This window comes from Canis lupus, chromosome 5 (genome assembly GCF_003254725.2).
Source record: "Canis lupus dingo isolate Sandy chromosome 5, ASM325472v2, whole genome shotgun sequence".
NCBI classification, from domain to species: Eukaryota; Metazoa; Chordata; class Mammalia; order Carnivora; family Canidae; genus Canis; species Canis lupus.
Genome location: NC_064247.1, coordinates 5,744,323 through 5,770,645, shown reverse-complemented (window position 1 = coordinate 5,770,645; position 26,323 = coordinate 5,744,323). Strand labels below are relative to the sequence as shown.

The following is a 26,323-nucleotide window of genomic DNA, read 5'->3' as shown; positions in this document are numbered from 1 at the left end:
GTCCAGGGCGCAAACCCCAGCAGGAACCCTATGTGCTCTAACCTGGGTAAGGGGCTGCGTGTGCAATGCCCTGGGAGGCAACAGGAGCCCCGGGGTTGCCCTCAGGAGACCAAGCTTCCATGAGGCCGCCATGTTGCTGCTCTTACAGGAGAGGCCAGGCTCCATGCACCGCAGTGCCAGTGACAACCTGTGTCTTCTTGTAATTTAATGAACCAAGTTTCCTGTTGTTGACAGTGTCCACTCGATAAACATTCACAGAGCATGCACGCTAGGTGCTGAGGCAACAGCAGAGGGGACAGGCACAGTCACTGCCCTAGGGAGCCTACAGCCTCATGGACGCGGGTCCCACACACTGGATCAGGTGGCCTGTGGGGAGACAGGAGACACTCTCTTGGAGCCCCAGCCCCAGCAGGGGTGTTGAACCCGGAGAGCTGGCCCTCGGAGCAGTCCCCCACCCCACTCTCACCCCTCCCCTGGCTGCAGGCCTCTCTCTGCAGGGGCCCCAGGTGCGCAGCCTGGCCCCAGCTCCCAGGACCAGGAGAGGCCAAGAGGCAGGCAATCCTGTGTCCTCAGGCAGGGAGGGAGGAAGCCTAAGGGGACGAAGGCAGCTGCTCTCCTGGCCTGGGCCTGCGCTCACTTTCCTGCGGCTCTGGGCCCGGAGGCCCCAGGCCCCGGGGTCTTATTTGAGCCCAGGGAGCATTTCTCACTTTTCCTTCCCCACCCAAGGTCACCAGGCTGGAGAGGGCAACCAGGGGGTGGATGGGGCGGGGAGGAGGGCTGATGGGGTGGGCAGGGGGCAGCTGGGGTGGGGATGGATGGGACCGTGGGTAGGGGGCGGTGGTCAGGGAGCGGCACATGAGTCTCCTGCCTCTGGACCCGCATGGGCAGCAGCAGAGTCACCAGCAGCCCATCCGCCTCTCTCCTCCCAGATCTCTGTCTTCTAGGTTCTTCCTTCTTTCCTTCTGCTCCACCGCACCCACTAAACACATGCGCTGGCACACATGCACACGCGGGTGCTCACGCAGACACCGGTGCACGCCCACACACGCACATACGAGCGCTCACACATGCACACCTGGGTGTTCACGCAGACACCGGTGTATGCCCACACACACACGCGAGTGTTCACACATGCACACGCGGGAGCTCACACATACACACGCAGGTGCCCATGCAGACACAGGTGCATGCCCACACATGCACACGTGGGTGTTCACACATGCACACATAGGCACTCACGCAGACACAGTTGCACGCCCACACACACACGTGGGAGCTCACACATGCACACGTGGGCACCTACGCAGACACAGGTGCATGCCCACACACGCACACGCGGGAGCTCACACATGCACACGCAGGTGCCCACGCAGACACAGGTACATGCCCACACACGCACACGCGGGAGCTCACACATGCACAGGTGGGGGCCCACACAGACACAGGTGCATGCGCACACACACACGTGGGCGTTCACACATGCACACGCGGAAGCTCACACATGCACACACAGGCAGTCACGCAGACACAGGTGCACGCCCACACACACGCGGGAGCTCACACATGCACACGCGGGCGCCCACGCAGACACAGGTGCACGCGCACACACGCGGGCGCTCTCACACGCGCACACGTACGCTTGCACAGATCTCCGTCCTTCGCTTCTGCCCGGCCAGGTGCGCCCCCAGCACCACCAGCCCGGTTGTCGCAAGGAGGAGGCTCGAGGGAGGGGAGTGGCGCCGCCCCTCCCTCGGGTCCCCTCTCCCCCTCCCCCAGGGAACCCCATTCATTCGGGACGCCCTGGGAGCCCGCCCCCGGGTCCCCTCGGGTCCCTCTGCCCCCGCCCCGCTCCCGGCCCCCGGGGACCCCGTTCATTCCGAGCCCGCGCATCCCGGGCGCCCGGGCAGCCCGCCCCGCCCCGCCCCTCCCGCCTGCGCCCGGCCCTTTAAGTGGGTTCTTACACGTTATTACACAGACTCGCTTGTACTGGGGCCGACGGGGAGGGGGACGGGGAGAGAGGAGAGGGCGGAGGGGAGGAGGCGGGAGGAGGCGGGAGGAGGCGGGAGGGAGAGGGGGAGCGAGCGAGCCTGGCGCTCGGGAGGGAGGGAGGGAGGGAGGAGGGGGCAGGATGGCTTAGAAGCCTCTGGCCGGGCCGCGCCGGGAGGAGCTCCGGGCAGACTCGGGGGCTGTGGTCATGGCCGGGGCCGCAGAGTCCCCTCGAGGGCGCCGCCTCTGAGGGAGGCCCCGAAGTTAGCATCAGGGGGACTTGGAGGCTCCGATCTCAGCAAGTAAGTTGCCTTCTTCTCCTTCTTCCCTTTCTCCCCAGCTCCCCGGCCTGCAGGGCAGCACGTGCCCTCTCCAGGTGCCCAGGATCCCCGGCAGCTCGCTCTGGCCAGGCACCTGCCACTTTGGGAGCCGCGGGGACAGCGGAGGGCTCGGCGCGGGTTTAAAGTTCAGCCAGGAAATGTGAGCTCCCCAGAGCCCGCAGGTGTCCTGGGCGCTGGAGTCCAGCCTTCGCGGGGCTGTAAACAGTGCGGGGCGGTGCTGGAGCAGGGCCGGGGGACCCAGGCCACCCCACCTGGCACGCGGGAGGCCCAGGCGGTGGGGGACCGGGCATCACCCCCCTGGGGCGGCAGCTCCGCCTTCAAATGGGGGTGTAGTTGGCTGGGCTGGGGTGCCAGCTCCCTCAGAGCCTCTGACCCTCGGCTTAACTCTCGCTTTTCTTTTAAGTCCGGCCAAATTGGAACCACGGCCTTGCTATTTCTGCCCTCCTTGCCCCCGGTCACTTCCTGCACGCCTCCCTAGCTCTCTTTAAACATCTTTCCAACTGCTCAGAAAGGCCAGGAGTGCTGGCCGCAAGAGCAGGGACAGAGAAGAGGGAAGGCCATCATCACTCCCTTCTCCCCGAATCCCAATCCGAATCCGTGTGTCTCCCTGGGGAAGCCTCTGTGCTTCCCGTCAAACAGGGACAGCCCCTCCCAGGACCGTGGAGCGGGCCCCAGGTCAGCACCAGCTCGTCGGGCCAGGTGTGGCCCCCAAAGTCCCAGGGCTAGCCTGAGCACAGGGCCAGTAAGGCTGGCCCAGGCCCCGTCCTGAGAGCCCCTTCAACCACCAGGAGATCAACAGGCGCCTGGATGTTTGCTCTGGGTCAGAGTGTGCCAAGTGCTTTGCTCTCTTTTTGATCCTTTTAACGGAACAGATGTTTGCATCTTCGTCCTACAGCTGAGCAGCAGCAGCTTGGTGAGGCTGTGGAACTTCCAGGCGGTACACAGCTTACGAGCGAGATTCTCACCTGGGTCTGATTCCTAGACGTACCTTTTTTTCACCACTCAGCCATGCATCCTGGAATCCTCGGGCTCTCGGGTCCACAGAGCACCTTTCCTTGTGGGAGGGAGGCAGTGAGAAACAGCTCGTATTTATGGAACCAAGGACTGAGCCAGACGCACTCATAGGAGTTCACCTGGACGCCAGTCCTGCGGGGTGGAGGTCATCCACCCGCTTTCCCAGGAGACCACAGCTTTAGAGCTGGGAGCAGGACTAAGGGCAGAGTGTTACCCTCCAAATCCTTGACCTCTGACTTCAAAGCCAGACTCTCCCTGCCGTTAAACACCAACCCTGAAATGGGTGCCAACCTTCCCCAAACCTTCCCCAAATCTGTGCCTTTTCCTCAAAGCCAGGTGGAAATCCCATCAGCTGGCTGAATGAGCCCCCAGGGCGCCCTGGAATCTGATGGAGGCACCAAGCAGGGTGGATGGCATGGGAGTCAGAGGGAGGAGGCCCTCGGGTTCGGCTCTGACACCATAGCTTTGTCAGGTGGCCTGGGATTTTACACTATTGATCTGCCCCGAGATGGCCTCACTCTGCTTAGTGGGGGTGGCAGGGTGCGTGCCTCTTGGCAATAATATTAAGGACCTGTCATTCATTGGGGACCGACTGTGTGATGTCGGGCATGTTGTGTATGTGGCCGGATTGCTTCTTCTTCTTCCATCCACTGCTTTTCCCACTCTTCCTCCCGCCCCTCCACCAACCTCACCTCATCACGCCCCCCCATCCCATCCATGGACCCAAAACAATCTGAAATTAAGTTCACTGAGCAGAGACTTCTAGCCTAAGGCTAGAAGAAGACAACATTCTTTTACCTTGGAAGGAATATGTTGGGGGCATTTATGGAGTGTTCATGACTTTGCCCAGCTCCGTTTATTAATTATGAGGTTGCTAATAAATTATGACAACAGCCTAGATGATCAGAACAGCACCAGGGCCCCCACCAAAAGGGGGAAATATCTCGTCTTGTCTGCACGTTGTGGGGAAGTACATGCTCCTTACGTTCCCTCGGCATGTTCTAGATACCCTATCTAGCTCTCCGGCAGAGAGGGGACCACTTGGACTGCCTTCTCCAGGCCTCTCCAAAAGCCACGATCACCTGCTGGTAGGCCTGGCAGGCCATGTCTCTTCTGGAAGTAGCTCCCCTGTGTGAAACAGAGAATGAATGAACTGCACCCAGCCGAGCAGGGGACAGGCCGACCTGGGAGCAAAGAGTAGGTCTGGAAGCTGGCCTTCCTCTGAGGATGAGGTCAAATGTCCCTGGGCTTCCCCTGGGAGAAGTCTCTCGTGGGTACCCCCACCCCACCCCAAGTCCACATACATCCTCGACAGAGCCAAGCTCTTCCCCAGTGGGCCCAGCAGAAACCTGAGTGTGGCCCAGTCACAGATGCTCTCTCTGCCCCTCGGTCCCCAGCGGGCTGCGTGGCCCGATCCCCTTGGCAGGCTTTCTGCAAGTGCCTGCCTGGGTGTCTCAGCCGGGGGTTCGGGACCCCCGGTCTCTAGCACCGCTCTCATCACCCGTGATGGAGTTAACCCCCCAGTGGAGACGGCACAACTAGAGCGCCCCTTCGCCGCTTCCCATCTGCTCCGAGAATGACCTAGTTCTCATGCCTTCTGTGGTCAAAGCCACAAATGGGTGGAGTGAGCCCTCCCGTACTTGTAAATGGCATCGACCTCTTTTTCTTTTCCTTTTCCTTTTCCTTTTTTTTTTATTAAGATTTTATTTATTTATCCATGAGAGACACACAGAGAGAGGCAGAGACACAGGCAGAGGGAGAAGCAGGCTCCCTGCGGGGAGCCCGATGCGGGACTCGATCCCGGGTCCATGAAGGCAGAGGCTCAACCACTGAGCCACCCAGGCATCCCTCGACCTCTGTTTCTTGTTTTCAAATCTGTGCAACAGCCACTTCTTTGATCACATAGCGTGTGCCAGGAATGATTAATTTTTGAAATCCCCCCCCCCCCAAAAAAAATTTTTGAAAACCCTGGAACGTGGTCATTCAGGCAAGGTTATGCTTTCCACCTCGGAGCCTGAGTGCCAAAGCTAACATTTTCTGGGCAAAACTGATTGAACATTTCAGCTGGGGGTGGGAGTACCAGGGAGAGAATGGAGGAATCCATTAGGTGGTTGGAAGGAGCCATTTTTAGATTCAAATTTTCACTGTGTCTGAGCTACAGACAGGCCACTGAGAGCTGCCAGCGTGTCTAGGCGAGGGTCCATCGTCACATGTCTATCGAGACAGTTGTCAGCCATGGAGTTTTTCTGTTTCTCTTCAAGACAGGATGAGCAGCACAGGAGTTCAAACACAAAGGATTGCAGTGAGGCATTTGGGAAAAAAAAAAAAAATACCTGAATGTATTTGTCTAAGAGCCTTGTGGGTGGCTTTCTCTGGGATTATTTTAAAACAGATGGGACGCCGGCCCTTCCGAGACCCCGACTGCTGAGAGATGCACATGGCCCCTGCCAGTGCCCCAAGCTTATCTAGTTCCTCCTACCTTGACATTCTGATAAGTGAGCTATTCTAGGCCACAGAGCCCCGGACGGCAGCAACCCTTGCCAACGACCGTGTTAAGTTAAATGTCAGAGCCAAACCTTTAACACATGACCCTGGAGATCCTGGCTGGTGCGTCAATGTTAAGTTCCATCCATTATCATTCCAGACCGGAGCAGGCTGAGGGGCAAAGGTCGGGGATCATCTCACCAGTGTGTCAGGTGGCAACAGCACTTCGTGGTCACCAGGGGTCAACCCATATGGTGGCTGGGGAGGCTGGGGGCCTCGGGTTGGGGAGTCAAAGGGAAATAAATAGAGAGGGAGGGAAGGAGAGATGATGGCAAGCTTTCAGACTCTCCTTCTTATCCCCTGTGACTTGGTGCTTTGAGGCTGGAGGTGCTGCTCATCCCCACATCCTCTTCCACATGATGGGCTCCTTACCTTAATACCAGGTGGGCGCCGATGCCATCGTCCTGCATTATTTCTTTCTGCCCATAAAGGAAGAGGAGGGTGAGGAAAATACAGCAGGGACATGCCATCGGGGGCATGTGTTCTGTGCATTTTGTCCTCAGAGTCTGTCCCTCCCAAGATGGTGCTTTTGAGCGCTCGATGCTCAGTCGGGCCAGGAAGAAAGTCCTAAGGGCAACAGGGATGAGGTATTGCCCCTGTGCTCCAAGAAGCTGGTCATCTAGCAGGGATAACAGATCCCACAGGTGCCCGGGTCCAAAAGTCCCTGACAAAGGTTATGCCAACCAGCTAACCTGGGCTATCCCAGAGCACCCCCCGTCTCACGTCTCCCTCATGCCCGGGCAGCCATGAATCCGCTCTCATCTCTATAGTGTTTGTCAGCTCAAGAGTGTTATATAAATAGCATCACACGGTATATAACCTTTTAGTTTTTCAATCAGTATGATTCCCTGGAGATCCATCCAAGAGCGTGCGCGCCCCTCTGCGTCTGTGTGTGCGTGTGCATGTGTGTGTGTGTGTGTGTGTGTGATATTTCAGTGTGGCTGCTGAATTTGTTTGACCATTTACCCTTTAAAGGATGTCTGGGTGGTTTCCAGGTTGAGGCTCTTATGATTAAAGCTACTCTAAAGACGTGTATACAGGTTTTTGCATGAACATAAGTTTCCATTTCTTTGGGACAAGTGCCCAGAAGTGCAATTGATGGTTCACATGGTAATTAAATGTTTAGTTCTTTAAGAAGCTGACGCATTGTCTTAAATTCCCATCAACAATGCAGGAGGGATCCTTTCCCTGTACAGCCTTGCCAATGTGTGGGGTTGCCCCTGTTTTTTATGGTAGCCGTTCTGGTAGGTGTACAGGGTATCTGGTCGTGGTTTTGCATTAGGGAAAATGCTGTTGGTATTGACCATCTCTCCATGAGCGCCTTTGCTCTCCCTATATTTTCTTCAGCTAAATGTCTTTTCACGTCTGACACCCATTTTTTAGTTGGGTTGTCGTACTGTTGGATCTCGAGAGTTCCATATGGATGCGAGGTACGAAGCCTTGTCCTATACGTGGTTTGCTTTTCCTGTAACAGGGTCTGTTTTTCAGCAAACGCTTTTAATTTCGATGAGGTCCAATTTATAAGTGTTTCCTCTTATACATGACGTTTTTGGTGTCAAGTCTAAGAATTCTCGCCTGCCTTAGATCTTGAAGTTTCCCCCAGGCTTTTTTCCCCCTAAAAGTTGTATAGGTGTATCATGTACATTTAAGCGTATGATTCATTTTGAGTTAAATTTTGTATAAGGTTTAAGACTTAGTCAAGTGCATTTTTTTTTTTTTTGATTTGAATAGCACATTGTTCTGGTGTCATTTGTTGTAAAGAGGGTTCTTTCCTTCATTGAATCCCTTTTGCACTTTCGTCAAAGACTTTTTCTGAAATGACCAAAAATGACTTAATACGTGTAGAGCATTTAGAACGCAACCTGGTGTACGGGGAGCCCCCTATAGGTTTCAACACTAATTATGGGGATTTTACCTGCCGTGGCCTGTTTCTCCGGTCTTTGCTCACCATTCACTCACTTCCTATCACCATCCCATCTTCTTCACTTGTACATAAGTACATTCGTATTCCCACGGCCCTGCTTTCTCGTTGCTGTCTTCTCTGTACCTCTCCTACCTCCTATTCTCTAATCATCATTGATAAATTGGCACCAGCCCAGGAAATCTGTCCCCTGGGCTGTGGACAGGAAACAAGTGGTTTTTCATTTTGATTTAATTATTAATCTCCTTTATTATTTAATGCAGAATACATACTCACGGTGCAGGGTTACAATGAAGAGAATGTATTATAACTGTGCTGCTCACTTTCAAAGAGATAGCGGGCTTCAGAAGGAAAAGTACTGGCTGGACAGATACAAATGTGGGGAAAATGGAAAGTGGACTAATTTGATTTTCGTGCCCTTTTATTCATGATTTTTCATGCATCATCTGCAGCGGGGCGGTGGGGGGTGGGTGCTGGGTGGGGGAATTGGGACTGTGGCCAGTATGTCAGGACCCCTCGAGAGGCCCACAGCAGCCTGCCCGGGAAGGCCATGAAATATTCCATCTTAAGCAAATGAGAGCCGCTCAAGTTGGGAACCTCAGTCACAGGCTCCCAGGCTTGCTCCATAGAGGCACTGCTCAATAATTAGGTACCTGTGAAATGTTAAATTGCTGGAAAGGTACTCATGGCACGATTAAGACTTTCAAATCTATATTCCATACTCTGAATTAGGCCTAATTTCGCCCTTTTAAAAATTGCTGGATATATTTGGACTCACTTAAGTATACTCAAATAGACCTTTTAAATACCATCAAAATGATCTTTTTTGTCTCTGTCTTTTCTCCAAAGAACTGAACTCCACCAGCAAATGGCAGATCTCTTGGCTCCCGTTTCAGATGAGAACCCTGTCTTCCTAAAAAAAAAGAAAGAACGAAAAAAAAAAAAAAACCCTTGAGTGAAACACCATTTAATCCTTCTCTCTTTGCTTTTTATCTCTATTGTGAAGTGTCAGTATTTTTGTTTCTTTAATGACAAAGTGAGCACGGGATTAGTCTGCAGCACTTCTAATAGAGTACATGTTTCTCTGCAGATACCAAAGAATAATGCATGAGGTTTTATTACATCCTTAGAATTATGGTGCCAAAGCCTCCAAGGATGCAATTTGAATGAGCAGCTAATTATCTTCTCATGTCTGGGCTGCCCAAGGTTCTGAAGGCCCCAGGCTCACCTCTGGTGCCCCTGGTGGCAATGACTGGCCCCTTTCATGGCATACCCAGAAAAGTCAAGGCCACCTGTTAGGCCTATGGTTACATTTTTCAGTGTTTATATTATAAAACTTCACATTCGTTGTTGCTATGTCTACGGTGTCATCATCTTAGGAGTGAGCTAACCAGCATTTCTGTGCTCTGGGTCAGCCACAGCTCTCCAACTAGAAGGGGGATTAGTATTATAGGGTCCTCATGAGCCAACCCAAGAGTTCTGAAAGAGCGTCGACAGAGATACCAATTACTATTATCATTCCATCAAAATTCCATATAATAATAATAATACTGGTTTATTTCAGGCATCATAGCTGGTCTTAGCCTGGAACAATTCAGGCTAGAGAACCAAATGCATCATACTACTGCTGTTCGGGAGGGTAGAATTTTCTGGAAACTATGGGAGCTATTGCATTAACATTACGATTCCCTTGGATATGTCCATTTCTGACGTAGGAAAGAGACCCAGGGTAGGGACCTACACGGTAATGTGTAACTCAGGGCGAGATATGAGGCCAGGAAAAGTCAGGATTATAATTCAGAACCAAGATCACAGTCTGTTTCATGCTCTGGACTTGATTGTCCTTCTGTGCTCAACAATTGCTTTACCCAGAATAAGGAGGATGATATCTTTTAAAATCTTCTCCTCTATTGAAAATCTGGAAATGAAGGTCTAACAAGAGCTTATATTCAAACAAACCAAAAAAAAAAAAAAGGAGAAACTACATTATCTGTACACGACCAACATAAGGAGCATGTCACAGAGTGCGTTGGGAGAAGCCAGTCCAGCGCCTCTGCTCACTGAGCTTGGTAGGCAGCATAGGTTGGTCCCAACCTCCTGGGGTCCAGGTTCCGGTTACCACAGCATGCCCGCCCCACTCAACCACACCGTTCAGGTGCTGTCCCCCCTCCTGGCAGAGGCAGACACACTTTAGATGAAGGAGAATCCCGCTCAGTGGAATCCCTGACTGCTGGCTCGTGGTCTCTTCCTTGCAAGGGGCCGTGTGGTCCAAACACAGACATCTCTGGGAGTAGAGGAGGCACTTGGGGACTACACCTGAACATGTCAACTGGGACACGTGGACATCCTGCCTCCTGGGGACAATTTAGGGACCTGTGGGGGGCAGATGTTGCCGTTGTCAGAAGTCAAGGGGCAGCTGAAAGCCAGAGCAGGAGGTGCTCTGAAGGCAAGCAGGAGGGAGGATGGAAGGCTCAGCCCCCAAGGGAGGAGAAGGGAAGGGGCTCTGGGCAGCCTGGACACATCAGGCAGGATGGCAGCAAATCATGAGCTGGTTTCACGGCACAGACCAGACGTGCATCCTTCTGGCGGTCTCCTGGGCCGGGTATTTCAGGGCCTGATCCCCACTGAAGCTCAGAACCACTGATGGTCTCTGGGGGCTGAGGATGAATCACCTCAGAGGCAGGCCTATTTGAGTACTAAATGCGACTGCAGTAAAGTCACCTGGCACAGAGGTGGCACCCAACGGGTGCTCAGTACTTGAGCATCCCATGGCAAGCGGGCTCACCCACCATGGACCTTTCCCACCCAGTCTTTCCTGACCCTTCCTCACTCACCCTGGCAAAGCCAAATTAAGAACTCTGTCTTCGTCTCTCTGCACGGCATTCATTGTTTGCCGGTGTTGCCCACCAGACAGTGATTCCTCGAGGGCAGAAAATACAGCAGCGTCCCCGATAGCAGGTGCTGTTAGAACCCCCTGGGATCAGGTTCTCTGGGCGTGGGACCCATAGGCATCAGCATGGGGTCCAGCTCCTGGCTGATTACAATGTACACCCAGGGTGGAGAAGCCTAGAGACCCCAAGAGGGCAGTGGCATTAACATGGCTGGGAGCTCCTTGGAGGCTCCAGACCAGCCGAATCAGAATCTGCATTTTAACAAGTTCTCTGTGATTGGAAAGCACAAGAGAGCTGGTGAAGTGCTGATTTAGGTCCTTCTGCTCCCAGGGCCCAGGGGAGCGCAAACTTGCAGTGACTGTTCAGGGAGGGTTTAACCAATTGGAGGAAAGGAGGAGGGAAGGAGGGAAGGAAGGACAGAAGGAAGGAAGGAAGGAAGGAAGGAAGGAAGGAAGGAAGGAAGGAAGGAAGGAAGAAAGAAAGAAGGAAAGAAGGAAGGGATAGAATCTGCGTGTTACAGTTTTCAAAGGGCTTTCACACCTAATATCGCACATGCTATCACCCAGATAGTTTTTGAACTTGGGTTCAAAAAATAAAACCACAAAACATCCAGGAATTAAGGACTAGGTTCCCAGCTAAGTTGATAGGAACAAATACCTGCAAAATAATTGGGCTTGAAAATAAAATTCCTAATGGGTTCTTAAAGATTTCTTACTCCTGAGCTCCTCTGCCATTAGACCTCAGAATGCACTATAAGGTGTGTTGTTTTCTAAAGGATGGTAATTTTGAAAGCGAGGAAGCCAGGACTCGCCCCCTGGCAGGAGCCAGCCCATCAGCATTATTTGGGCACAGGTTCCGGGGGGCTGAGGCCACCGGCCCACCCCTCCTGGGTGAAGTGGGGCTCAGACAGGTGCTTCTGGGCTGGGAGCCGGGCCTGTATCAGCCGCTATTTCTGCGGTCGGGAAGGGCAGCTGCGGTGGCCGCAGGAAACTATAAGGCAGAGGCCAGAACTGCAGCTTCCAACCTTTTGTCCTCAGAGACTGCTGAGCAAAAGGGGTCATGGAAAGCCCCCCTGTGTCTCATTCTGAGATCGGCAATGGGAGGGTGGCTGGGGTGGTGCTGGACACCATGGGGGGACCCTGACCCCACACTCCAGGCACATGCACCCCCACCCACAGACTCACAGATCCCCTCTGCAACCGGCTCCCCAGTCTGGGTCACCTCCCCTCCTCTTCTTCGTCCTTCTCCCACCAGGGGTCCAGGGAGGCGGCTCCTCGGAACCCAGGAGGAGAGAGCAGAGGACCCAGGCCCTGCAGGTCACCCTGCAGGAGAACCGCCAGCCTTTGCCCCCATGAAGGGCCACAGGAAAGAGTTCTTAGAAAGTTCTCCAGGCACAGCCTCTTGGGGATCCCGCAGAGGCTGGAGCCAGCGGGGTACACCTCTCCAAACAGCGCTTCTCGGCCCTTGCAACCACTGTAGGTTCTAGAAAGTGTGCCTGCAGCAGCACTGAGACTGTGGGCAACTTATTTAAGCTCTCCCCCAGCTTCTGTCTTCGTAAAATAAGGCAGCCCCCCCCAGGGGGTCACTGCAGCCCTGGAAGCAGGATGCTGAGCCGCAGTGACTCCTGAATTGGGGAACCTCTCCTGCCGTCGAGCAGCAACTGAGCCGGGGGGAGAACAGCACGTGCGCCCTCGTCATTCAGCCTTCCAGGCTGCCCTCCTTGGCGGCCACGGTCATCATCCCCATTTTGCAGAAAATGTGACTGAGGCTGAGAGCAGTGGCTTTCCTCGAAGTCCCTCAGCGCCAGGTGCGATGGGAGGCTGGCGCCCGAGCCCAGAGTCAGCTCTCCAACTGTCGATTACCCGGTCCCCCTTCTATTCTGGCTTTGCTTCTGCCAAGGCAAACGACCCCAGACTAACGGCTTAAAACCTCACCCAGCTTTGGGCTCAGGGTTCTCAAGTTAGCAGCCCAGGCATGACACGACTGTCCTTTGCTCAGGGTCCGACAAGGTTAAAATCCAGGAACCGGATCTGCGGCAGAACTTAGTTCTCGGTGATTATAGGACTGAGGTCCCTGTGTCCTTGCTGGCGGTCACGAGGGGCTGCTGTCAGCGCCCAGGGTCACAACATTCTGGGCCATGCGGTCCCCTCCATGTCCGCAGCTAGCAAAGAGCCTCTCCCCCGCATCTCACTCCTCTGGTGCTCCCCACCTCCTGCTCCAGGGAAAGCCCAGTCCCCCCTGGGGCTGATCTGAGTAGGTCTGGCTGCGCCCCCTCCCCCCATAGGCTCCCTTTCCAGGCGGGCTGTGCCGTGACACAGCCTCATCTTAGGAGTGAGCATCCCACCCCCAAGTCCAGGGGGGATATACTGGGAATTTATATGGGGGGTGCCTTTCTGCTCGTGCCTTCCCTCTACCCGGCACATCCTCCGTTTATAACACCTTTACTACTTCCTGCTACTTTGAAGGTCCTTGGGGGCACTGGGGCAACCACCAGGGAGTGTTTTCATATTCCAACAATACGGCCATATAGATTCATCTAGAACAGTCCAGAAAGAGCTAGTCTGAGATAGGAATATAGCTTCCTCCATGGCACTTCCTCCCACCTCATCCCATATCCCAAATCTCCTGACCCAGCATAAGAAAGAAAGGAAGACATCATTAAGGATGTCTGCTATCCTCGTTTTCACAGTAGGGAAATTGAGTCCGAAACAAGACTCCCAGGGGCACCGGGGTGGCTCAGTCAGTTGAGCATCAGACTCTTTGATTTCGGCTCAGGTCATGATCTCAGGGTTGTGAGATCGAGCCCCACATCCGACTCTGTGCTGGGCATGGAGTGTGGAACCTGCTTAAGATCCTCTCTTTCCCTCTCCTTCCGCGCCACCTCCCGACTCCCTCGCAGGATGTCTCTCTCTATCTCTCTCAAAAAAAAAAAAAAAAAAGGACTCCCAGCCCAGTGCTCCCTTGGGAAACCCCGCTGACTTCCAAATGCAGTTTCTATCAAGATGCTGCATCCGCAGCTCCCGACTTCCTACAAAAGGCATCCCCATGACAGAGCTTTCCTTACTGTGTGTAGGTGGCCGGGGGTTGGGGGGAAGGTTGGGAGTTCTTAATACAGAGGTCCACTAAAACGATGTCAGAACCACTCAGGCATCACCTGAAATACAACTTCCTTGGGTTTTGCCTCTTTTGATTCTTTCTCCATTTGTGTTTTTATATCAGAGTTCAAACCACTTTGCTGGACTTCAGGCTCTGTCTTCCCAAGAGTTTTAATCATGTCCGGGCACAGCTTCCTATTCACAGACACAGGAGAAGGTTCGCGATGAGTAGCAGCACCAGGCTGGATGAGCTTTAATGGGATTTGTTCAAGTCAGTGCCTTTCCTGAGTCCTGCAGAGAGCAGCTCTCGTACCCGCTTACCTCCTCCAGCCCAAAGCCTTCCCTGAGCCTCTCTCTCCACAGGCAGTTCTTTTTTTTTTTTTTTAATTAATATATTTTTTTGACATTTTTAAAATTTAAATTCAATTGGGCAACATATAGTTCCACAGGCGATTCTGCTCAGACCCTGGGGTTCAAGGGGATGGTGCTAGACTGTAAACTACAGGGAGGCCGGGTCTGCATCCGGCTCATTCTCTGCTTAATCTCCAGCTCTGGGCAATAGCACTTCCTAAACTAATGCTTGCCAAATGGGTGCGTAAATGGACAGAAGAGATCTTGAAAATCTGATTCAAAAAAGCTCATCTCCATTGTCCTTGAAAATTCTTTTGATTTTATGGGGTCATGCATTGGAGGCCAGGATTTCTAGAGTGGGCATTTCACTCACTCTCAGGAAGAAATGTGGGTAGGAGATGGCCCATACCCGTCAGCTTGATGCCTGCCCTACAAGCGGCCCCCTGGGGCCTCAGATACTTGACTTAATGCTCTATGTTTCTTTCTTCGTCCTTAAAATGGAGGCTTAATGGGGTATTACATTAAATTTCACTTCAAGGAGAGTTTATGAATATACCTTTACATTTATGCTTTTTTTAAAAAAATATTTTATATTTATTTATTTATTTATTTATTTATTTATTTATTTATTCATGAGAGACACACAGAGAGAGAGGCAGAGACACAGGCAGAGGGAGAAGCAGGCTCCATGCTCGGAGCCCGATGTGGGACTCGATTCCAGGACCCCGGGATCACGTCCTGAGCTGAAGCAGATGCTCCACCACTGAGCCCCCTGGGCACCCCTCTGCTTATACTTCTGTCTGTGTTTGTATCCATATAGGCTTTCTCTAGCTCCTCATAATGGGCCCCAGAGCTGGACTGGTGGAAAGTATTATCTGAGGTTTAGAGCAGAATAAATTGAGGGAAAGAAAGGTAAGACTGTTTTCCCTTGGTCACAGAACAAGTATCTTGGAGGCTGAGCTAGGACCTAGATTTCACCCCGGGCTGAGCAAGGAATAACATCTGCCGATGATTCTAGCACATTTGCAGGACGGTGCCAGTACCAAATCAGAATCGCACCCTTTCCTTTCCCTGTCTGCTGGACGCGGAAGGTCCTCAGATGCTGACTGAGGTGTCCTGGAAAACCTTTCTCTGTTTCTAGTAGAATGCGAGGCTTTCTCCTACAAGAACTTATGAAAGTACATTTAAAAATAAAGAAGGAAACAGTGCGGAAAAGCAGCAGAAAAGCTAATTCTCTGGAAGAGCTGAGGGCAGGAGAGCGTGTCTTCCCGGGCGCCCCAGCCAGTGACTCGCGCTCGCCAGCGCTGTGCCTGCCCCGTCCGACGTCAGTGGCGGGACCAGACCCCTACCTGGGTCTCCCCAGCGGGGGTCCCCAGAGGTTCCCAGGGCACTGGGACTACAGCATCCCCCCAACCTTTATGGGCATCTCCGAGTGGGTTCTCAGTAAACAGTCTCTGACCCGGGGGCAAAGCAAAATCATGCTGCGGAGTCTGCAAAAGCAGCACCAAGGCTTTCGTCCCTCGTTCCATTTATCTTTGTAACTGCCAAGTGAGGGCGCAGGGCACAGGGGGCAGGTGCACAGGGAGAAAGGGCCAACGGATGGCTGAGACAAACAGCCCTTCTCATGACCCTTCAGTATGATATTTTAAAGGTCACCTTGAAACTGCCACAACCACCGAGACAGCAAAGAAAAAGTTCTGCCAGGATCATCCGACTGTCCACGGTGGGTGAAATCGTCCCCCGTGGTTTATAGAACGTTCGCCTGGGAGGCGCTGTCAGGGGCACTGTTCCTGGGAACCGGAGTAGCTGTAAAACCAAGACCAGCTTGCTTGTCAAGACGAAGGGCCAAGTGATAGCGTCCCCTGAGATGAAGTCTCCCAGGATCAGAAGCTCAGAGAACTTTCCGGAGCGAGCAGCTCATCAGTCTAAGCAGGAACCACAGAGCAGTCTGCAAGCCATTGTACGGTGGGCACTGTGACACCTCAGCCTGGAGCCAGATAAACCTCAACTCAAACCCCAGCACAGCCACTTAACTGCTTCAGCTTCATTGTCTTTGCCTGAAAATTGGAGGAATAATAGCGGCTCTTATCTAATAGCTCTGTTGTGAGGATTATAAGTGAGCTAATGGGTATAAATTTCTTCGCACAGCGCCGGGCCCGTGAATGCTCAGAAATGTAAGCTGTAATTATCAGCTGTGGAGATTCTCATGGTCTTTCCCGGCTTCACCACAGTCTTAAAGTATTTGAAATGAGAGTGAGTAGAATGTCAGAAAAACAGCAGACTATTATTACTGGTATCTGGGTGTTTCTTTAAAGTGTGACATATGCTCCAAAACATTGGGGGCAGCCCGGGTGGCTCAGTGGTTTAGCACCGCCTTCAGCCCAGGGCATGATCCTGGAGACCCGGGATCGCGTCCCACGTCGGGATCCCGGTGCATGGAGCCTGCTTCTCCCTCTGCCTGTGTCTCTGCCTCTCCCTCTCTCTGTGTCTCTCATGAATAAAAAAATTAAATCTTAAAAAAAAATAAAGTTGGGCAGCCTTTTTTTTAAGTTATTATTTTTTTAATCGAGATTCTTGATTGGGATAACTGACGTATAACGTATTAGTTTAAGGTGTATGATGATTCGACATACGTATATGTTGTGAAATGATCACCACGATTAGTTTAGTTCACACCCGTCACCAGATATAATTACAATTTCTTTCTTGTGATGAAGACGTTGAGGACCTACTCTCCTGGCAGCCTTCAGACTGTAAAACACGGTAGTATTAACCATACCCACTGTGCTGTGCATGTCATCCCCAGGACTTACTTTACTCCCAGAAGTTTGTATCTTTTTTGACCCCCCCCCCGACCCATTTCGCCCACCCCGTGCACCCTCTCTCCCTGGCAACCCCCGATCTGTTCTCTGCATCTGTGAGGTTGGCTTTCCGTTCGTTTGGTTTTGATTCCACATCTAAGTTTACAGCCCTTCGAAAACCTTAGGGGCGTTAGTATCTTGCCCACCTCAGGGCTTCAGAGGGCAGGGAATTACCGCGTCAAGATTTTTCATGGTGGGTCCACACAGCGATCTGTCATATGAGTAAGCGCTCAGACAGCCGCAGACTCCCTCCCTCGGACGGTCGGAGTGACCACATGGTGAATCAGACACTCACTGCCTTTTCCTTTCTGTCTGCTGCTAAGATCTGAGACATAAAGGAAGGAGACAGGGAGATCAAAAGAAAAAAGCACAGACTCTGCTTCCCGTGAGCAAGAATCCAGACAGCAGCTCTTCCAGGTAAGTGTTTGGTGGCCCAGGTATCACTTAACCATTTACCTCTTTGGGACTCTTACCTTTTCTCTTATTTGTTCATTCATTAGTTCAACAAGTATTTTCTGAGTACACAGTATGTTCTGGGCCCCCCTCTGGGTATTTGGAATGTGGGAGGGAACAAAACAGACACAATCGTGCCCTTGTGGAGCTTATAGTCTGATGGAGGGGGAGAGGCTACTAGAAATAAATGTGATGCATAAGCAAACAGTGTTAACTTATTGGAGACTACAAGCTCCACCTCCGACCGGTAGCTGTGATCACAAGGGACCGTCTGTGTATAATGCAGGTACTTCATAAATGGTTGTGATTATTATCCTTTAAATAGCTCCCAGATTTCTTAAATCCTTAAAAACCCAATGCGTAGTTTGAACCTATGTATTTACTCATTTAACAAACAACTATTCATTCATTCATTCATTCATTCATTCAACAAGCAACTAATGAGCTGCTTTTATGTGCTAGAACCTATAGTAGGTGCCAGGGACATAAGCAAATAATATAAGAAAACATGGTCCCTGCCCTTGAGAATTCTGCATTTGGGTCCACTGTGCCAGAGGAGGGACCTTTGGAAGTAGAGGCAGGAATGACCCGGAAGTCTTGTGCTTCTATGAATCAGCACAGTCTTCTTCACTGATGGTGTCTTTCTTACCTCAGTGCATCCCAGCTATGGCTGGCGATTCTAGGAATGCTATGAACCAGGATATGGAGATTGGAGTCACTCCCAGGGACCCAAAGAAGATTCCCAAACAGGCCCGCGATTACATCCCCATTGCCACAGACCGCACTCGCCTGCTGGCTGAAGGCAAGAAGCCCCGCCAGCGCTACATGGAAAAGAGTGGCAAGTGCAACGTCCACCATGGCAACGTGCAAGAGACCTACCGGTACCTGAGCGACCTCTTCACCACCCTGGTGGACCTCAAATGGCGCTTCAACCTGCTTGTCTTCACTATGGTCTATACCATCACATGGCTGTTCTTTGGTTTCATCTGGTGGCTGATTGCTTACATCCGGGGTGATCTAGACCATGTTGGCGACCAAGAGTGGATTCCTTGTGTTGAAAACCTCAGTGGCTTTGTGTCTGCCTTCCTGTTCTCCATTGAGACTGAAACCACCATCGGGTATGGCTTTCGGGTGATCACAGAGAAGTGTCCAGAGGGCATCATACTCCTGTTGGTCCAGGCCATCCTCGGCTCCATCGTCAATGCCTTCATGGTGGGTTGCATGTTTGTCAAGATCAGTCAGCCAAAGAAGAGAGCAGAGACCCTCATGTTTTCCAACAACGCAGTCATCTCCATGCGGGACGAGAAGCTCTGCCTCATGTTCCGGGTGGGCGACCTCCGCAACTCCCACATCGTGGAGGCCTCCATCCGCGCCAAACTCATCAAGTCCCGGCAGACCAAAGAAGGGGAGTTCATCCCCCTGAACCAGACGGACATTAACGTGGGCTTCGACACTGGGGATGACCGTCTCTTCCTGGTGTCTCCACTCATCATCTCCCACGAGATCAACGAGAAGAGCCCTTTCTGGGAGATGTCTCGGGCCCAGCTGGATCAAGAGGAGTTCGAAGTCGTGGTCATTCTAGAAGGGATGGTGGAGGCAACAGGTAAGACATTTTATCCTCCTTGGGCCACAGAACCCTCCGACATGCCTGGGAGGCTTAGGCCACCGGGACTAACAGGTGGAAGTTGGTGCCTGAGCGTCCTGGGATTCTCAGTCAGCCCAACCCCTAACTGAGACCCAAGGGCTATTGTTCAAGACAGGGTAGTACCAGCGGCTGATGTCTACTGAGCCCCCCCAGCTTCCCGGCATCGTTCTAAACTTCAAACATATCAGATCTCATTTAATGCCTTCCTACCTCCCGTGAGATGATGTTCCTTACGTTACAGATAAAGGGACAGAGACCCAGGCAGGCAATTGTTCATCGACTTTTGTCCAAGAGCCCGTCATGGGGCTAGGATGCCTGTGAAGGTGGGGGGACCCCAAAGCTGGCCCTTGCTTTCAACAGGCTACACTGCTCTCACCCCATCCTGGAGCATGTGTCTACCCAAAAAGAGCTCTGTGATCAGCTAACTCTGAGAAATGTGGTTGAACAGGGGGCTCAGGCTTCTTTACAGTAGGGTCTTGTGACGTCTTTATGGGCCGGGAATGGCTCAGTGAGAAGAGGCCAGGGTGAGGCACTCCCCAAAAACGAAGATTCCCAAAGTCCCAGAATCCTCTTTTGGGAGAGATGTCTATGCCCTGGGCCTGGGGGAGCAGCTGTCTCCGGGCTGCCTCCCCCCTGGAGGAGTCTGTCCCTAGGCTTCCCTGCGGAAGGCTGGCTGAGTGAACATGGGGCGGGCCAACAGCACAGCCGTATCCACATGTGCCTGCCGGGCACCTCCCTGCTCAGCTCCCAGCTCCCAGCTCCCACAGGCAGCTGGCAGCCCTCAGAGGCCAAGGCTTTGGTGCGGGGCCTCAGGGAGCCCACAGCCGCGGGAGCCCGAGGCCCCATTCCTAGCACCCCTGCCAGACCCCCTGGGCCGTGGAGCCCTCCAGCAGAACCCCGCACCTGCTTCTTATTCCTTTTTCTCCCCTCGCCCTCTTTTCTTTTCACCCAGCAGACTGAGCACTTGTAGAAAACTCAGTCGGAAAATAAATAAATAAATAAAACTCACTCGGGCTCAGAACAATATATATTTTTCTTTTTTAAGAAAAGATTTTTTTAAATTTATTCATAAGAAACAGAGAGAGAGAGGCAGAGACACAGGCAGAGAGAGAAGCAGGCTCCATGCAGGGAGCCCGACATGGGACTCGATCCCGGGACCCCAGAATCATGACCTGAGCCAGAGGCAGGCGCTCAACCGCTGCGCCACCCGGGCGCCCCATGATAAATATTTTTCTATTCCTTGGACCACAGCGTAGGAGCCTCCAATCCCATTTAGCAGTGGCTGCTGCCTCATGCAGCTTCGCGCCAGCAGAAAGCGTTCCCGTTCCGGTCTTGCCCTTCCAAGCCCAGAGTTCCATGTAGCACATCGCTTTGCCCCCCCAAGAGTCCGGGGCCTGGCACAGGGATGGCCAAACAAGCCTTCCCTCGCCTTTCGGGAAGCTGGTTCCCGAGTGGGAACCTCCGACGGGGCGTCACCAGCTTTCTCATTCAGAAGGAGCCTGCAGAAGCTGGCTGGGGGATGAAACAGGCCCTGGGGGGGGGGGGGGACTGGCACGGAGGGGGCTGCTCGGCCATCTGCCGGGAGCGGGAGCCTGGCCAGCAGCATATGGTGACGGCCCACAGAGCCCCGGGGACCGAGCCCGGCCAGGAGGCAGGAAGCCTGCGGCGGGCGCTCGCTGCCCGTGGTGCGGGGCAAGAGCATCACTCTGAGGCCACGGAGGAGGGGTCGCGGCAGACATGTGGGGACAGGCAGGCGAGTTGTGCCTCCCAGTGCCCGCTTCCGTGGCGGGATCGGGTGCCGACCCAGCAGAGCTGGTCCCTCCCCTAAGTGGCCTGCAGGTGACCTGCCTGTCTAGGTGACCTCCTGCCCGCCCCCACGACCGCGGGGAGCCCCTGGGAGGCGAGGGAAGGAAAGAGAGCACCCCCGACACGCCTCTGCTCTCCACAACTGTCGGGGCCTGGCGGCCACACTCACCGAGCAGAGACGTGCACGGCTCGGCCGTAACCCGCGGGGCGCTGGGCGCTGCACCTGCCGCCCGAGGGAGCCTGCATCACACGTCCCACCTGTCGCTGGGGGGATTAGAGGATGCAGTGGGGCATCCCTCGTAAAGCACAGAGCCCGGCACCTCCCGGGGCTTCTTTCCTTTCCCAACCCGCGGGAAGGAGAGTGCCGGGGACACAGGGGGCCCACTGCCACATCCCGAGGGGTGAATCAGATTGGGGGGCAGCCCCGGGGTTCCCATGAAGAACCCATCCCGCTGTCCTTCCTAAGCCCCCGGGCCTCAGACATCTATCTAGGTGGTCGGTGCCCCACTTGGGCCTCTGATGGCTGGTGACATGGGCCGACCCAAGGGGCTGCACCGGGAGCACAGAGGAGGCTGCACCGGGAGGGGGCACTGGGGTGCCCAGCTCTGGAGCGCTGGGCGGAAAGCAGCCTTGCACCCGGGTCTGGTGTGCGTGAGGCCCCAGCTGATGGAGCCCACAGAGGCCGCAGGCTTCTCCGCCATTCCAGGGCACAAGGCAGGACCTTCCTTGGCCTGAAGATTAAATATCAGCGAGCTGCTCCCCTGTGACCCCAGGCGCAGAGGCTTCCTCGTCCAGAAACAAAGTGCTCTCCTCCCCGGAGAGGAAGCAACACCTAAAAATAACACAGGCGAGCAAGGGCTGAGCAGCCGGGGGATGGAGGCACCGGAGCAAGCTGCAGCAGTCTGGGGGGGGGGATGGGGTTGGAGAGAGAGAGGGAGAGAGGGAAGGGAGGGTGAGGGAGGGAGAGAGAGGATAGGACAGGGAGAGAGGGAGAGGGAGAGGCTTCTCTTCTGCCCACGTGTCTACCCAAAACAATCCGCGTGTGGCCCACAAGACCGGCAGTGTCTCTACGTTCACTCACCCTGAATTTATCTTCGTTCCAACCCCTTTCCTGCCTCTGTCGCATTTCAGTCTCCCAACCCCGAATGCCCTTCTCAGGTAGCAGGTCACTGGCTCCAGCTATTCCAGAATCATCCACCCCAGCCCCGAGGCACCTACCCTAGAGTCTTGCGCTGGCTCCCACTTTCCTGCCTGCACCACACCCAGGCTCCGCGGGGCCAGGCCCCCCCCCCCCCGGGGCCTCCACGACCGCGGAGCTCCAGGAGCCCCGCGGAGCCACGCGGGGCAGGTGCCGCTCGGCCGGCTGGGCCCCCTAACGCCCGTGCCCTCTGTTCCCCAGGCATGACTTGCCAGGCGCGGAGCTCCTACATGGATACGGAGGTGCTCTGGGGCCACCGGTTCACGCCCGTCCTCACGCTGGAGAAGGGCTTCTACGAGGTGGACTACAACACCTTCCACGACACCTACGAGACCAACACGCCCAGCTGCTGCGCCAGGGAGCTGGCCCAGATGAGGCGCGAAGGCCGGCTCCTCCCGAGTCTCCCCAGCCCGCCCCTGCCGGGAGGCTGTGCAGGCGCAGAGCCGGCCCCGCAGGCCGAGCAGGGGGGCGAGGACGAGCCTGAGGGCCTGAGCGGTGCCCGGGGGAACAGGGGCTCGGTGTGAGCACTGCGCCCCCCCCCCCCCCGCGGGACGGCCTGTGTGGGCACAGGGCCTGCGGCAGAGCTGGAGCCGGGAGGGGGGTGCCGGTCGAGCCGGGTGGGGGCGCAGGGGCCGCCAGGCTCTGCAGGGAGGAACAGTGCATCGGTCCTGCAGCCTCCCCGAGCGGGGGGCCTTTGCCTGGGTCCCCGTGGCCCTGCCGCCTCTGCCCCTCCCCACTTGTGTCAGCGCCGGCTGAGGGCCCGGCCAGGATGGGTGTCCCCACAGGGGCGGTGACAGGGCGGCCTCTGTCTTCACACACCCTTCCCTCTGCCAGCGGCCGGGTCACCTCCAGCTGCCAGCCGCCCCCCACCCCGGGGGCTGACACGTCGAGGACCTTCCCCCCACCCCTCATTCCTGCCACCCCGAGGCCCGTGGCGGGCTGTGGTGCAGATTCTGCGGGCGGTTCCCCTCGGCTCGGGACGACAAGGCCCTTAGTCAATGGTCGGTTGTCATCTGCGGAGCATGTTGTCTCCTCTGCTGTGTCCTGCGTGTCAAGGGCAGCCCACCAGGCCTCCCTGGGGTGCCCCGCAGAAGGCAGCCGGCTGCAACGCGCCCAAGCACAGGGGCCCTCACCCCCTCTCAGCCAAGGGGGGACCTAGCACCGCTTCCCGTCCAGTCCTGGTGGCCCCAGACTCTGAAAAGACCCGTCTCCTTCCCCAGGGCTCTCTGGCGGCCTCGGCCTGGGGTGAGATCCAGGGAGGAAGCTGGGGCGGGGGGGGGGGGGGGGTGCAGGATGAGCCTGTCCCGGGGCGGGGAGAAACACAGAGCAAACGGCTCAATTTTCAAAATAAGCATGATCACCCATCATTGCCGAGGGGACCTGAGGTCAGGCTCAGCGCCCCCGTCTGCAGGAGGTGCATGTGAGGCCCAGCAGGGGGGTCCCCCCAGGCTGGCCGGGCCCCCAAACCCAGCTGTGAAGCCTCCAGGACTCCTCCCCGCAGGCTGGGCCTGGATAGCCCAGGTGAGGCCCCGGGGCGCAGGGTGAGGGTGATCAGTGCAAGACTCGGGGAGCCCGGGCACCTTAAGACAAGAGCAGAGCAGAGCCGTGAAGAGGGTGCCTCCGGAGGGCTTTCCTGTTCCAGTCTAGACGTGTAGAAGAGAGGGCAGGCGGTGTAGACGGCCTTGCAGCGAGGCGCGTGTGGCATGGTTGACGCACACAGGCTCCTGATTAGCTGACCCGGGCCTGGAGAGAGACGCAGATGTTTCCACAGAATCGTGAGCCACAGGATGGTGATTTCCACAGCTCTCGGCCGGCCCTGGGTAACGGGAGCATTTGCCTGCTTGCTGTGTGGCACCTTCCCGGAGGGAAACCACAAGGTTAAGGCCGAGCCAAGGGGATGGCTCTGGGATCTCAGGCCCACGGCCCCTCGGGCCGGGTGGTCAGGGCCGGGGCTGGTGAGAAGGGACAGCGGCCCGAGGCGGGAACTGCCTCTCATGGGGCTGCCAGACTCAGGGGAAGGGGACCCCGGTGCTCGGGTGTGTGGCCTGGGCCTGGACCGGAGGCTGAGGGACATGGGGAGCAAGCAGGGCTCTGCTGCTGGGGCCTGGTGCTGAACCCCGACTGCAGGCATTTTTCTGAGGCAGAGCAGGTCCGCAGGGGACGGAGGCTGCACTGGGATCCTGCGCCCATGGAAAGGGAAGCGGGCAGCCTTGAGCACCCAGGTGGGGAACCGCACGCTATGAGGCGTCCGAGGCGGGCAGTCGGGTACCAAGATGGGATGCCTCGGGGTGGGAGCAGCTACAGCCTTAGTCAAAACCCATCAGTGCCTGCGGGTTAGGGCCTCAGTGAGGCAGCTCAGCGAGGACGGGGACACCACAGGTGAAGCTACCTGCAGCGGCCCTGGAGCCCAGGCCTGCTTCACACCTGCCTCTAAAACATCCCCCAACCGGCCAAGCAAGCCACCTCCAGTCCTCTAGCTCCACGGTGGCCTCCGTGAGCCGGGGGGGCCCTATCGCATCTCCGCCAACTACAGAAGCCGCAGAGGCTAGAGAAGCCGAGATCAGCACATCCAAAGCTCCCGGAGAGGCCAGAGCCCGCATTACTGGGATTAGTCGTATCAGCTGCTTTCTCTCATGAAAATTCAAACACAAGAAGACTGCCCTTCACACCCCAAGGAAACCCTTCTTCCTGTCCAGTTGATACAACTAAAGTTAGAAACCTCCTTCAAATAGTTTGCTGGAAGTTCTTGCAGATACGTGCACTTACCTAAACGCAAAGTCTGGTGAGGGCCAGAGCTTCGACGGAGCACGTGACGAGCATTGCACCTGCACAGCAGCCCCGTGCGGGTCATAGCCCTGAGCTACATAGCTCTGTGCCCACCCGTCACTTCCGAGCTGAGCTAAGCCAGTCTGGAAGGTGAGCCCACTGGTAACTCCCGTAGGCCTCCATATCTCCCAAATCCCAAGGCCGGATCTCACTTGGGTCAGACCCTGAAGGCGTTGGGAGCTAACTTCCTGTCTTAGTTTCCAAGCCCCCACTCCCCGCTCTTGGAAATCATCCCCTGTAAGGGAGGAGCCCCTGAGAACTCGGAAGAAGATTAGTTCCCACTAATTCTCCTCTCCCCTTGAATCTGACACCTGATAGGTATTGACAGCAGGGTCCAGGACCCCGTTTCTAGACCAGATACAATGGGTGTTGGCCATGACTTTCCCCTTCAGATGCTGCCCACATCCTGTTATTGTCTTCTACTGCTTTAAGATCCCGGCCTGAGCAGTTGACCTTGCTGGAGGAGAAAAAGCCCTTGTCTGTGTGGGGAGGAACTGCCTTGGCTCACCGTCTAGAACAACTGGACACCTACGTCCACGTTAGTTATCGTGTGCCATGCTTTCCAGCCCGCCTCAACCGCGTGTCTCATGTGAGAGCTATAGAAACTTGAAATATTTGTGCTGGAATTGCCAAACACACACGTGCACACACACACACACACACACAAGTTGCCTGTTGTCCTCTAAGATGCCCTGAACACACCTCTGCACATTCGCCATTTCCTGAGCACCTACTATGTGCCCGGCGGTGGGTTAGGCGCTTCACCTGGTCGATTGCTCTTGATTCTCAAACACTACGGAGAAGCTCTTGGTAACCCCTTGCTACCAATGAGATAAGCGAGGTGCAGAGAGGTTGATGAGTTTGCTCAAGGCCAGGGTAATAACAGGGAAGGCCTGTGAGCCAGGGGCCTCCTGAGCAAATACAGAGAGGCCGTCATCGTGCATAATAACCGCCACCCGCCGGGCGTCTCCCGAGCTGGCAGCAGGAGGAGGAGAGCCCCACCTCTTCGGATCACCAGTTTCTGTGCCGTGCTGCAGAACGTGGGCTTCTCTCCACCAGCAATGGTCTCCTGTGGCAGGATAATTGGGAAACACCTTTCTCTGATGCCCGGAGAATTAATGAGCTGTGAAAAGAGATCAGATGGGGGAATCATTGCTTTCTGGAAGAAGCCACTTATTCTGCTCGGCTTGTGTTTTGCTAACGACATCTCCTTAAGCTGCTGTGTCAAATATCTTTCTCCCTCTGTAAGATTTGTCAATCTCCTTATTAAAGAGAACACCACTGCACTGTTAAAAAAAAATCATCCAATAAAGCGCATTTGATCTTATGGAACGCCCTCCCCCATTTTAAATAGACGGCCACCGGTTTCCCATTCAAAGTCATCGTCAGTT

General features: G+C 54.9%; 1 protein-coding gene across 1 annotated transcript; it reads left to right on the top strand.

The window, feature by feature from the left end:
• Positions 1–2,108: 2,108 nt before the first annotated feature.
• On the top strand, positions 2,109–26,259 carry KCNJ5 (potassium inwardly rectifying channel subfamily J member 5). The gene is made up of 4 exons (XM_025464928.3): positions 2,109–2,288; positions 17,328–17,421; positions 18,112–19,060; positions 22,308–26,259. Exons 3-4 carry the CDS (start codon positions 18,124–18,126, stop codon positions 22,628–22,630), a joined length of 1,260 nt encoding a protein of 419 aa, XP_025320713.1. The 5' UTR covers positions 2,109–2,288; positions 17,328–17,421; positions 18,112–18,123; the 3' UTR covers positions 22,631–26,259.
• Positions 26,260–26,323: the final 64 nt, after the last annotated feature.

Bases quoted from the DNA above. Each gene is read 5' to 3' on its own strand.
- KCNJ5 (XM_025464928.3), top strand. From the start codon at position 18,124: ATGGCTGGCGATTCTAGGAATGCTATGAACCAGGATATGGAGATTGGA. The intron at 19,061-22,307 runs GTAAGACATTTT...TCTGTTCCCCAG, and splicing joins AGGGATGGTGGAGGCAACAG to GCATGACTTGCCAGGCGCGG.